This window comes from Diceros bicornis, chromosome 7 (assembly GCF_020826845.1).
Source record: "Diceros bicornis minor isolate mBicDic1 chromosome 7, mDicBic1.mat.cur, whole genome shotgun sequence".
NCBI classification, from domain to species: Eukaryota; Metazoa; Chordata; class Mammalia; order Perissodactyla; family Rhinocerotidae; genus Diceros; species Diceros bicornis.
In genome coordinates, this window is record NC_080746.1 from 61,781,189 (window position 1) to 61,794,728 (window position 13,540).

Here is a 13,540-nt window from a genome sequence, read left to right on the forward strand (position 1 = left end):
TGCAAGTGGGACACAATTATATAAGCAATAATCTCTTTAAGGGGGTAATATTTGAGCTGGGGCCATAATGACATGAACATGCCTGCCCTGGGAAGATATTAAGAAAGAAAGTTTCTGGAAGTCGGGACAGCAAATGTAATACTCTAAGACAGGAAAGCAAACACACTCACACGCACACAACACCACATACACGTATACATACTTAGTACGTTAGAGAGATAAATAGTGGATCAATGGGGTTGATATGTAAATAGTAAGAAGAGCGGCCAGAGATGGTGTTACAGAAGTAGCACCTGCTTAATCTCTTTAACAGTATCTTCAGTGGTGAGAAGTGAGGAGCTATTAGAGAATTTTAACCATGATAATGACATCATTTCTAATCCATTTGCACTGTTATCTAGATTAATGTTGAAAGAATATCTTGTTTATTACTAAACTATCATCTCAGGTGGCTTTTATAGACTATTAATAAATATTAGATCCTATTCAAATATTAAATACCCTGTGTATTTAATACCCTGTGAAGGCCTGTGTGTGTGTGTGTATACGTGTTCACAAATAATCCATGAGGACAGCAGAGGAGAAGGGTCAAAGGAGGTGAGAGATTGCTCAGGTGTGAAAAGAGTAATAAATAACACAGGAAAAGAAGGAATCCTGCCTTCTTTAATTTAGAAAATAGACTGATGCCTAAAAGAGGCAGGGAATAGGACAAATATAGGATTTGAAGATGTTGGACACCGTAATTGCTTACAGAAGGAGCTTAATTAGTGTGCATTAAGTGTGTGAGTGACTGGCTACTAATTGTGCATGAGATGCTCCTGTTTATTCTGTTTAGTGAGTTATAAGTGACTCAGGGACTCATGAAAATGCTAAAGAAACTCCAGAAGCTGTTGAATTGTAGCAGCCATCGTCCTATGTGCTCCCATCCAAGAAAACATTAGAACTCTTCAGTGTGGACATATATGGGAAAGACTCTGAGGAAAAAAATTTAGTATTAAAAGTCAGTGAAATCGGGCTAGAAAGGAGATGAGGTCTTCTAAAACCTATTAAATATTTGTTGAGTTAGTTTGAATGTTCTAGAGACTTCTTTAATGCCTTAGAGTTTGAAATGATTGCCACAAGAGTGGCTGTGGTCATTTCCAGCTCCAAAGAAGGAACATCTAGGGGCCTTCTGGGTTAAGTTTGTGCACTCTGCTTTGGCGGCCCAGAGTTTGCGGTTATCCCGGGCACGGACCGCTGCACCACTTATCAAGCCATGCTATGATGGCATCCCATATCAAGTAGAGAAAGATGGGCATGGATGTTAGCCCAGAGTCAGTCTTCCTCAGCAAAAAGAGGAAGATTGGCAACAGATGTTAGCTCAAGGCTAATTTTCCTCACATACACAAAAAATAAAATAAAGGAACATCCAGGCATTTTTCACTCTGTCAATAGATTTCCTTCTTTCTTACTCAGCAGACAAGGAACCTAGCTATCATCTGTGACTTCCTCACTAACTATCAATCAGTTTCCAAGTCTTGCTGAATCTTTTCCCTAACTGTCCTTTTTTTTTAAATTTTTTTTTCAAATATTAGTCTCAATGCTTTTGTCAAAATCCAGTCCTTTATCCAATTCCTTCTTTATAATCACAAGCAACTCCTATGGCCATACCTAAGTCTAGACTCTTTCTTCTCTGATCAGTTATGCACCAACACTTGTATCAACTTTCCTAAAACTCTTCATTCGTATTCGCTCTCCTATACAGTAATTTTGGCTGGTTCCTATTGCATGTAACACTGACTTTCTTCCCCTCATCATCAGGTCTCTCCAACTCTTTTCCAAATTTGATTATATCATCCCTCTGTTTTTAAAGGACTCATCTCTTCTTTTTCATCTAGACCTGGCATGCTGATTCCTGAAGTTCAGGTTTTGAATTTGCCATTTCCTCACAAAATGTCCTTTTCTTGCCACCAAAGATCAATTGCTTTTATAATGATAGCTATACTTATAGCTAAATATAAAATAAAAACCCTATCATTAGGAAAAAACCATATTTATCAATATATACACATACATATATGTAGATAGGTAGAGTATATAGAGAACATAAACAGTACCATTGAAAGACAGAAATTATATAGAAAATGAATTATCTATATTCAGAGTGGGAGAGCTTATTATGTTCCAGGTGAGGCACTAAAGATGTTACATGTATTAATTTATTTACTTCTCACAAAATAATCTTTGATAAACAGGATATAGAAATGAGGGTATAAGGTATTTAGTAATATATCTCAGGTCACAGAGCTAGCATGTGATACCCAGATTCAAACCAGGGCAGTGGCTTTTTATGTCTTAGGGATGGCTCCCCATTAGTGCATTTGATAACACTGGGGAAAGGCCAGGCAATGGTCCTTGACTTGTACTCTGGGAAATTCTTTTCACCCCAGTACAGCTGACCAAAAACTATGTTTCTTACATTATATAAAATTAACTATAACCCCAAACTGAGCTCTACCCTTAGTTTGTACAGATAAGAATATATATAAACCTGTAATTTTTAATTTTTTTTATTGTGGTAACATTAGTTTATAACATTATATAAATTTTAGATGTATGTCATTATATTTAAATTTCTGTATAGATTACATCATGTTCACCACCCAAAGACTAATTACAATCCATCACCATACACATGTGCCTAATTGTCCGTTTTGCCCTCCTCCCTCCCCCTTCCCCTCTGGTAACCATCAATCCAATCTCTGTCTCTATGTGTTTGTTGTTTTTATCTTATACTTATGAATGAGATCATATAATATTTTACTTTCTCCCTCTGACTTATTTTGCTTAGCATAATACCCTCGAGGTCCGTCCACGTTGTCACAAACTGCTGGAGTTCGTCATTTCTTATGGCTGAATAGTATTCCATTGTGTATATATACCACATCTTCTTTATCCATTCGTCCCTTAATGGACACCTAGGTTGCTTCCATCTTGGCTATTGTGAATAGTGCTGCAATGAACATAGAGGTGCATGTTTATTTATGCATCGGTGTTTTTGTGTTCTTTGGATAAAAACCCAGCAGTGGAACAGCTAGATGGTATGCCAGTTCTATTCTTAATTTTTTTGAGGTATCTCCACACTGTTTTCCATAGTGGCTGCACCAGTTTGCACTCCGACCAGCAGTGTATGAGAGTTCCCTTCTCTCTACATCCTCTCCAACACTTGTTGTTTGCTTTCTTGTTAATTATAGCCATTCTGATGGGAGTGAGGTGATATCTCACTATAGTTTTGATTTGCATTTCCCTGATAGTTAATGATGTTGAGCATCTTCTCCATCCTCTTGGATTGGAAGAATTAACATAGTTAAAATGTCCATACTGCCTAAAGCAATCTATAGATTCAACACAATCCCTATCAAAGTTTCAACAACATTTTTTCACAGAAATAGAACAAAGAATCCTAAAATTTATATGGAACAATAAAAGACCCCAAATAGCCAAAGGAATCCTGAGAAAAAAGAACCAACCTGGAGGTATCACACTCCCTAATCTCAAAATATACTACAATACTATAGTAATCAAAACAGCATGGTAGTGGCACAAAAACAGACACACAGATCAATGGAACAGAATCAACAGCCCAGAAACAAACCCACATATCTATGGAAAGCTAATTTTTGATGAGGGATCCAAGAACATACAATGGAGAAAGGAAAGTTTCTTCAATAAATGGTGTTGGGAAAACTAGCCTGGCACATGCAAAAAAATGAAAGTATACCATTATCTTACACCATACACAAAAATTAACTCAAAATGGATTAAAGACTTGAATGTAAGACCTGAAACCATGAAATTTCTATAAGAAAACATAGGAAGTACGTTCTTAGACATCGGTCTTAGAACCTTTACTTTGAGTCAACATATCCCACCCACCGCCAACAAAGTTCTTAATCTGTCATGAGTCCCTCCATTCTAAGCATTTCTGTAAAGACATGGTTGCACTGATCCTGTTGAAGCTGTTCACAAGTTTTGCATTGTCTTAAACAATCTCACAAGAATCTCTTTGTTGTCCTGTTCATACACTCCATCTCCAAATCCCTCAGTCCCCATGGAGTTCTTGCTTTCTTTTGAAAAGAAACAAAAGACAAAGACAGAGAAGAGAAGACAAGGACATTTCCTATAGAACAGAGTTTATTTTTTTTTTATCATATAGAAGTTAAGACTGGAGGCAGAGCACTTTTTCCATCTTCAGGAGATGGACTCTTGGGACACTTGGGACACCGGGCTCTCCAGTAGGCAGCAGCATAGTTGGACAGGCAACTCAATGGTACTTATGGGCCAGAACATTAGCCGCAGAAGTGGTCAGCTTTTCCCAGGCAGCCTGCATCTGTAGGGTAAATTCCTTGCTGAAGTGAGTTTCCAAGATAATCAATATCATGTTGCCTAGGAACTGGGGAAAGAGTAGGGATAAAAACAAAGTACTATATAGTGAACAGAAGGCCTCAAGGTGGCCTTACAGTAAATAGATATAAGACACATTTCCTTCCTGATCAAAGTTGAAGCAGCGTTCAGGGTCCCATTCCCACAAAAGTACATCATTATGGGCTTGATATTGGCTTCAATATGACTCCCAGCCCTGTATTTCATATTGTGTTCTATTCTTCTCTTATTTGCCCTGCCAACTCATGACCCAAGAACAATTGCTTTGCATTGCTTTGTCTTTATCTTTTTAAAAGTAAGAGTATAATACTGCTAGGGGCCTTATGGGATAGTATACATCCCAGTCATTACATGCATGCTATTTTCCTGAACAATCATGTGAAAAAGAAGGCTATGTAATGTGTACAAGGTCATAGTATCATTGCTCAGGGGGGAAAAAATCCTCTTTAAAAGCCAGTCCTTACTTTGCCCTGGCTGGTCTTCTTCTAACTTTGAGAATTATGCCAAAAGGTGTTCATCAGTTTTCACAGAAATTTTTAGTTATCAAAGGCAAGATGTTCCTCTCCATCCCCAAACTTACAGTCCCCAGTCCAAAACATTTAGTCCAATTTCAGCCAGCACTCTTCACAAGATGGTTTTCAGAAATATCAAATGTGAGTGCTCTTCCAGTACCCCTGATTTTTATTCTACCTTGTCTTAGCTATGCCGTTTACAGCAATCTAACTCTCAAAATCAATCCCAGCATCAAAATATCAGATCCCCCAGCTAACTCCTACTTCCTCCTACAAGAGGTAGCTGGTACAAATTATCAAAAGTAGCCATGTCATAGATATCAAGGATGAAAGAACAAAGCACAAACTCACCCTGAAGTTTTCGGGATCCACATACAGCTTGTCAGAGTGCAGCTCACTCAGCTGAGCAAAGATGTCCTTGAGATTATCCACGTCCTTAACAGCATTTCCAAAGGAGGTCAGCAGCTTCTTGCCATGGGCCTTGACCCTGGGGTTGTCTATTACTGCAGAGTCAGAGGACAAGTTGCCAAAATTGTCAAAGAACTTCTAGGTCCCCGAGTAGATGACTAGGAGCCTATGGAATAATCATAGTCACAGACCAGATGGAAAGTCGGCATACATAAGAAACCTGACCAATCCCTCTTTCAGGAACAGTTTCTGCCTTTCTGCCCCCTGCCCTGTGCTCCAGTGCCTACCTCACCAGGCTCTCGACTCCGGCTGCCTCCACATTCCCCTTGGCCCACAGGCTAGCAACAATAGTTTTCTCCTCAGCAGTAAATGCACTACGGTGTCTGGGAGCTTTCTGGTGATCACAGATGAGCTAGAAGTAAGTTTATGCTGATTCTTCTTTGCGTGGTCTTTTATTCCTCCTCTCTAGCCGCTAGCTCTTGTTTCCCCCAGTAAAATGAGACTATTGGTCAAAGGTGGGTAGTCACCACCATGGGTGGGGTTTGCACAAAGGATAGTCTAGAAGATGGATATTTGTGTCTCTGATAGTGTTAGGTGGCCCCTTCAGAAGGACTCTACTGTTCATGTTCAATTTGAACCTTCACTTCTTTCTTCTCTTTCCTCTTACGCCCCATCCCTCCCACTCCATCTAGTATCCAATTCATATCTCAAGGTCCCTACCACCACTATCCTGCAATGACATGAAAGCTGATGATGACATATGGATTAGAACTAAAAAGGGTAGGAATTATAAATTTCCTAGGCATTGGGTGAAGATTTGTGACAAATATGTTTTTCAGCCAGTCTTTATATCGAGGAAGCCACAGCACTTCTTGGTTCCCAGTTCTTTTAAGATTACATTGGGTGCACAATTTAATACATTTTTGTAATAGTAATAAATATTTCTATCCAACATCAAAAAAAAGCAGGATTAGAAAAACTAAGTAAATTAGGGCAGGCTTGAATGTTACTCCAGTGTTTTTCAGTTCACTTACTTGTCAATGTACTTATTTGAGCAAAAGATATTCCCTCTGAGTCATTGGATAACAGTCTGTGGCATATTCCATGTATCTACCATTTTTTGCCAGAAAAGATAGATGTTTAGGTGTTGGAGGAGAAGGGTGCTCATGTGTTCAATGCAGAGAGCAGTAGAAGATTCCGTGGCATGGGCTGCAGCTTAAGGAAGTTGTCTCTGGTGTGTGCTGGATCTACACTCCCTTGCTCTGTTTAACTTTTCCTCATATCTAACTAGCAGAGGCAATCTTCACTGACAGTATTCAACACACTACTGCCCCTGTGACCTAAGGTACTTGGTCTCATGCATCTCAAACAAGCATTTGTGGGACTAAACAGGGCATACTTCCAGTGGAAGTGGGAAGGGTTTATTTATTTTTTTCTCTCAGTCTGCTACTTCTGCATTTAGAGCTCCAAAAAGCTGATTTATTTGTTTCTCTCTGAGATAAATCCTTAAAAAAACAACATGTAAGAATCCACCTCCATGTGTACTTACAGGGTACTCTAAAATCTAAAGAGCTCACCCCAATACATTATAGCCCAATTTCTGCTATGAGAGAAGTAATTCTCTCGGTCTACTATACTTGATATAGTTGAGAGGGTGTTATCTGTTCTTAGGGAAATGGGAAATATTTAATGTGAAAAAGGGATAAAGATGTGAGGCAAAACCAAGAGGATTTTTTTTTAAGATCAGAAATCAATAAAATGAAGGAAGAGAAGAGGCAACTTCGAGCACAGCCAGGAAACCCACTGAGACCTTGATAAATTATGATGCCTGAAGTTTTGGAAATCTGTTTGATTATTTGCCCCTGTAGCCGGACATGATGATCATAAGAAAAAGCAGATTAAGGAGTTACCTGTGCATTTTATTACAGGATGCCTCTATCTTCAAATTAGTTTATCCTCTAACTTATCAGGTTGCCTGAAATTACAATAATATAGGTGAAATCCTTTCAGTTTTCATAATCTTATGTAAAGCCTATATCTGTTCATTGATGGGGATGAGGAAAAGTGCAGGAGGATGAGATTTGTCAAGATATCAGCAGTTATTTTCTGATTATAGCCATAATAATTTATGACCTCTCAAAACCTAAGGGTACATAGGGTACATTTTTATTGGTATGGAGGTATAGGGCACAGAGCCTGAGGGGAATCCAGGTTAGAGTCTCTTTAAAATAGGAGGTCTGTGAGGTGAGTATATGTAGATCTTTGACCACATTTGATAATCCCGTTGGTTTTGTAGAACCTAGACTTGGAGAACAACTCAGATGCTCGTTTCTAGGCCTCTGACGTGAGTGAATCTTAATTACTCCTCCTCAGACTAATGGATTCCTATAACCCCTCATGTCTGCAAACAACTTCCTGATTCTTTCAGAAACCTGGAAATTGATCCAAAGATCATCTGTAACTCCTGCTTCCCTCCTATGCTTTTGAGGCAATATCTTCCAAAGGCTTGTTGATTTCTCCCTGTCCAGAGCTGTTTTATCCTTCCAATTTTTCCTGTGTCATTGCTTCTGACATTACCCAAATCCTCACTTATAAAGCTGTTTCTTTACAAAAGCCATCTCATTTCTTTCAAACATTCGTTCTCATGTATTCTCAAACATTCATTCAATAATTATTGTTTAATAACTATGTGTTGTAATCACTCTAAGTACTGGGGATTTAAAGTAAATGAAGCAGAGAAGAAAACTTTCCTCTTAAGATTTATAATTTGGGAGTGGAAGATACAGAATATGAATAAGCAAACATATCAACAAAATAATTTCAGATATTATCATTTGCTATGAAGAAAATTAATATCTAGACTTAATGAGAGGGATGCAATTACATCAGGAAGTGTGTCTCTACAGAGGTAGTATTTGATCTGGTCCAGAATGAAAAGAAGGAATCTGCCATGGGAAGATACTGGGATAGAGTCTGAAAGTTGAACCAGTGAATGAAAATCTCTGAGGGAGGTAAAACAAACCTTTGGTATGCTAGAGATATGAATAATGGGCTAGTGTGGTTGATATGTAAATAGTAAAGGTGAGAATGGCAGGAAATATTGCTGCAAGAGAAAGCATAACCGAGTAACTTAGAACTTATCTTCAGTGGTTGGGAGTGAGAAGCTGTTATAGGATTTTAATTCCGGTAATGACATAACCTCTAAATTCTTTGTACTTTTAGCTAGATTAATATTCCAAGAATATCCTGTTCATCACAACATTATATCGTTCAGGTGGCTTTTATTGCCTATTGACAATAATTAGCCATCATTTCATCCATTAAAGATCTGAGTGATCCAGACCTGCATGTATGCATGTGCGTGTGCATGTGTGTTTGTTAACTATGAAATTGTTTTCAATTAAGTTGTCTCCAACTGGCAAAATCTAGATCTAAATCTAGATCTGTAAAGGATAAAGAATGTTTCTTCTGCCCACCACTCATCATCACCATCCTTGACCCCTTGACATTCAGAGCCAGAATAATAGTTGAAGGGCAAGAAAGAGAAAGAGATTTATTGATTAAAGATGGACATTGCTCTCATTTGTTGACTGACTGACTGACTGTCTAGGTAAAAAGTTTTAGTGCCATGAGTTGCCTCTGTTTACCCTGTTTAGGGGCATAATGAGAAGTTACAGGGTTCAGAGATACCAGTGCTGTTGATAGCCTGCAAATATGATAATCATTGGTCTCTCACTCTTATCGTGGAGACATAAAAGCAAATTAAAAGGTAATTCACAGAACAAATTCTGATCAATGTGTGGGGGCAATGAAATGCCTAATAGAGTTAAATTTACCAAGATTTGACACTAGCTTGTAAAATGTGAAGGTCTCAAGCCTTGATGAGAGAGTTTGACTCAAGGCCTGAAGGTCAAGAATCCCTGAGCAACCTAGCAATAACCTCCTCAAGAATGATTCAGTTATTGTCACTCCTCCACAAGGATCCCCAGGTCAGTGCATGGCCTCTTCCTGTTAGATTCATATGAGCTGGGATCTTTAAGCCATCTACCACCACCTCCTTCCTTCTCATCTACCCCAGCCAATCAGATACCATGTCCTTCTAACTCTACCTTTGCTCATCCTTCACCTTTTCCAGACCTCACTGCTCTTCTTGGGTTTAGGCTATTACGTCTGTTCCCCTGAATTAGCATCTACATCTAATCTGTGCAGTTTTGAGTTGACTTTGTGTGCATTAAGCAAATTACTTTCCCCCCAAATCCTATTCCTTGAGTCATATAAGTTCTAAGAATATTTATTGTTTACTCTCGCCAACAGCATAGCAATAGCTTTTATTTTTCTAATCAAGGCCTTGCATTATCAAGTCTTTTCGAATACTCTACCTATATCTTACTCTTTCCTCTACTGCCAGACAGCTATTTTCATGCAAGTCACCAAGCTCTAGCTTGCTGGTTTTAGACTATGAGCCTTTGTTAATATCTTATCTGCCATAAGAAGTCTTGGTTATTCTCCCCCCAGAATTCACACAATATCCTAATTCTAATTTTATTTCAGTACATGTTACATTCAATCAGAAGATAATGCACAATGATTTCATATGTCTTAGCCTTGGCTCCCCAGGGAGACAGTGGAACCCTTCAGGAAAAAGCAGTCTATGTTTGTTTCCTGGGGACTTTCCAGAAAGCTCCCAGCTGTCTCTCAACTTATCCTCTTATCTCCAATTCAATCTCACAAAAGACATGACAAGTTAGCTGATTAAAAATGTACCTTAGAGAAAATTGAAATAGTAACCCTAGCCTAGACCTTGGATCCCTACAAAGATGTTTTTCTTTCTTTTTTTTTTTTAACTGAAGTCTGAAATGCACAAATCTACTTTGTTTTTTCTCAGGCACTACTTAACACCTCCTTCTTTCCCCTCTACAGCAAGTTTTTGCTACACTGCCCTATAAGTCCCTGCCCTCTTAACTAATACTTTGTCCACTCCAGAAAACTTCTTCCCCATCTTGGCATCCTCTCAGACCCTCTGGAATCCTTCCATAATGTCTATTTTCCTTTGAAGAGTCCTCACACACTTCTCAAAGGAGCTCTTGTTTCTTCCTATGTCTCTCCCCAAAACTTAGCCAACAAACGTTTTCTCCTTTAACACAAGAGTAAAAGATGGAGAAGACACAATATTAATTTCTGATTGCTGAATAGAATGTACTTTATTACACGGAAGCTGTGTTCTCAAGGCCAAACTCCAGTCTCCATGTGCAGAAGGAGGGCATTGGGGAAACAAAAGGGCGCTGGTGACCTGGAAAGAGGACTCAGTGGTACTTGTGGGCCAGAGCGTTGGCAACCCCAGCCACCAGCTTCTGCCAAGCAGCCTGCACATCAGGGGTGAATTCCTTGCCAAAATGAGAAGCCAGGATAATCACCAGCACATTGCCCAGGAGCTGTTGGGTGAAAGACAAAATTACAAATAGGCGTGCTGAATAGGCGTTTCCAAAAAGAATTGCAGATAAAGTGGCCTAATACCTCCACTCCCTGCCAACTCTGCACCTTAAACTGCTCCAAAGGTTGTGCCTGCCCAATAAACCCAGACACTCTAGACCCTAAATTCCATTTAATTTTTATGAGCCCTCCATTCAACATTCTGCCTATCTATATCTCCATCTTCTCTCCCATTTCACCATTTTTATTTGCTTCTCTCTCTTCCTGTCTCATTTACCAATGGTCTAATTCCTGTAATCATAGGATTTCAGAGCTGCACAGGTTCTGAGAGTGAGTTTAAAGTCTCCAGCCAATGCAGGAACAAGCGTCCACATGGTCACAATACTGATAGGTAATTTAGTACGTTTTAGAGAAGTTGTATTTTTCTCTGAGACAATCTACCTAAAAATCTTTTCCCCAAATCTCTTCCTAAACTTCAACCATCAGGAACCACATAAAATAAGAAATTTCTGTTTCCTTACATAGGCCTTCATCTATCAAAAGTCAAATTCCATTATTCCTTGAACTAGTCCGCTATTCTCTGATATTCTCTAGGATAAGCACATTCAATTCCCACGAAAGTTCCTGAAACGTTTTAAGCAAATTCAGGCTGCTAGTAACCCTTTACTGTCACTAGTCCTGAATCTACGTGGTCTTGATTATGCCAACTGGAGTTCTGCCCTTCTAATACCAAATTAGAGCCATATTTTCTGACATCTTTGTTTCCAATAAAAGACTCAACTTCCATTACTATCACAAGGTAAAAAGCAAAAAAGAGCACAGGAGCATTTCTGGAACTCACTCTGAAGTTCTCAGGATCCACGTGCAGCTTGTCACAATGTAGCTCACTCAGCTTAGCAAAGGTGCCCTTGAGGTTGTCCATGTTCTTAACAGCATCTCCAAAAGAGGTCAGCACCTTCTTGCCATGGGCCTTGACTTTGGGGTTGCCCATTATGGCAGAGGAAGAGGACAGGTTGCCAAAGGTGTCAAAAAACCTCTGGGTCCAGGGGTAGACGACCAAGAGCCTATGAGATGGGACCATAGCAGAAGGAAAATTAGAGACTTTCAAAAATCTTACGGGCTTTCCTGGTCATTTGCCAGACTCATATTCACCATCTTCTCCCACGCGTTGAAACCCAGTTCTTACCTGCCAAGGGCCTCGCCTCCAGCATCTTCCACATTCACTTTGCCCCACATGCTAGTGATGACAGCCTTCTCCTCACCAGTAAAATGCACCATGATGTCAGGTCTGGGAGCTTGCAGATGATCACAGAGGTGTCAGAAGCAGGTATGTGCTGCTGCTGGAACGTGTGGCCTTTTATTGTTTTCTGCTGAACTTCTGGCCCCTTGTTCCCCCCAGTACTTTGAAGTCATTGGTCAAGGCTGACATGTGTCCCTCAGGGGTGGAGCCAGGTCAGGAAAGGGTCAGCAATGAAGGGTGTGCTCTGAGTTTGTGATAATGTGTGCTGGTTCCTGAGACATCCTTCTTTTGTTAACTCCTCTATCTTCAATACAATTTTCCATTCATTCCCCTTTTTCACCCTCTTCTCTCCCCATGTCATTCTCCAGTATGACATCCATCTCTCCCATTCTCCTTCTTCAAGAAAGACCCATAGAGAGGAGCTAAGCCCAAGATACGGAAAGAGTTTCAGTCAAAACAGCTTTAATAGTTGGGTTAAAAACGGTGACAGGGACAAGAATAAGGTTAAGAAAAAAAAATGCAATTGTTGACACAGAATCTCAGCCAGTTATAGCTCTCTTGAGGAGTGGATTATAACCAAGCCCCTAGAAATTAGTTTTCCAGGGGAGGTAAAACACATACATAGTTACTTCAGGCAGCTGAACAGAGTAGCAAGGATTCACAATAGGACTAAGACCTCAATTCCAAAGTACAATACCCAAGGGCAGTTTCATAGATAAGACAGGCAGAATAAGCTTACATCCTGTGCTTCCAGGAAACCCTATCTCTGTCCATTTCTCAGTGACTACAGGGAAAAGCAGCTACTTTGGGAACATTACCCTGAATACTCTTCTTGATTTTCTGTCCTTCTCATACTTCTTTACACCAGTGACACTGCTGAGGAATCTGAAATTATTTAAAACCAGGACTTGTGATCAAAATGAGGAATAAACATGTTAATCAGGCTGGATATTGGAGTATGTTTAATGTTTGCTGTAGTCAGTAAGTACCAGAGGCTTCAAATTCCTCTGGTGTCCTTGTTTTTTGATGCCTCTGTTGTCTTTGGGCTTCCCTAAAAACTCATCATGAAATAGAGTCTGCACTGAAAAAGTTGCAACCCACTGTTATTGTACTGGAGTCCTCTTGATATAGTGGTAAGGAATTATGGAGGAATAGCATTCTATAATTGCACAATTAAATCGCTTACTTTAGTGGATCGGTGTTCCTGGGCTGTCATGCTCGCAAGTGTTTCTTAGCTTTTTCTCCCTTAAGAAAGACAGGAAAGACTCCCTGGACTAGACTATATAGCGTAGGGTGACAGGATTCTAGGTCAAGAGAGAAGATATTTGATCACTGAAGTAGAAGATCAATGAATGGACAAGAAACAGCCGGCTACTCAGTGAAGAATAGCCCTTAGGTGGATAAGAGTTATTTATTCAATAGAGATAGAGCTCTAGATTTCCAAGGCAAATTTTCTGTAAATCCACAGTGTAGGGACAGTGACCTTTTCTTTAGACCTTTGGTATGAGGATCAGATGTTAACAAAGCC

The 13,540-nt window shown here is 39.6% G+C and overlaps 1 protein-coding gene and 1 pseudogene across 1 annotated transcript; both read right to left on the reverse strand.

Moving 5' to 3' along the window:
- Positions 1-4,255: 4,255 nt before the first annotated feature.
- On the reverse strand, positions 4,256-10,341 carry LOC131409072 (hemoglobin subunit epsilon-4-like; annotated as a pseudogene).
- Positions 10,342-10,504: 163 nt separating this feature from the next.
- LOC131408747 (hemoglobin subunit epsilon) lies at positions 10,505-12,738 on the reverse strand. Its single transcript, XM_058545789.1, has 3 exons — positions 11,959-12,738; positions 11,614-11,836; positions 10,505-10,774 (listed from the first exon to the last, which is right to left on the reverse strand). Exons 1-3 carry the CDS (start codon positions 12,048-12,050, stop codon positions 10,646-10,648), a joined length of 444 nt encoding a protein of 147 aa, XP_058401772.1. The 5' UTR covers positions 12,051-12,738; the 3' UTR covers positions 10,505-10,645.
- Between the last annotated feature and the right edge of the window lie 802 nt (positions 12,739-13,540).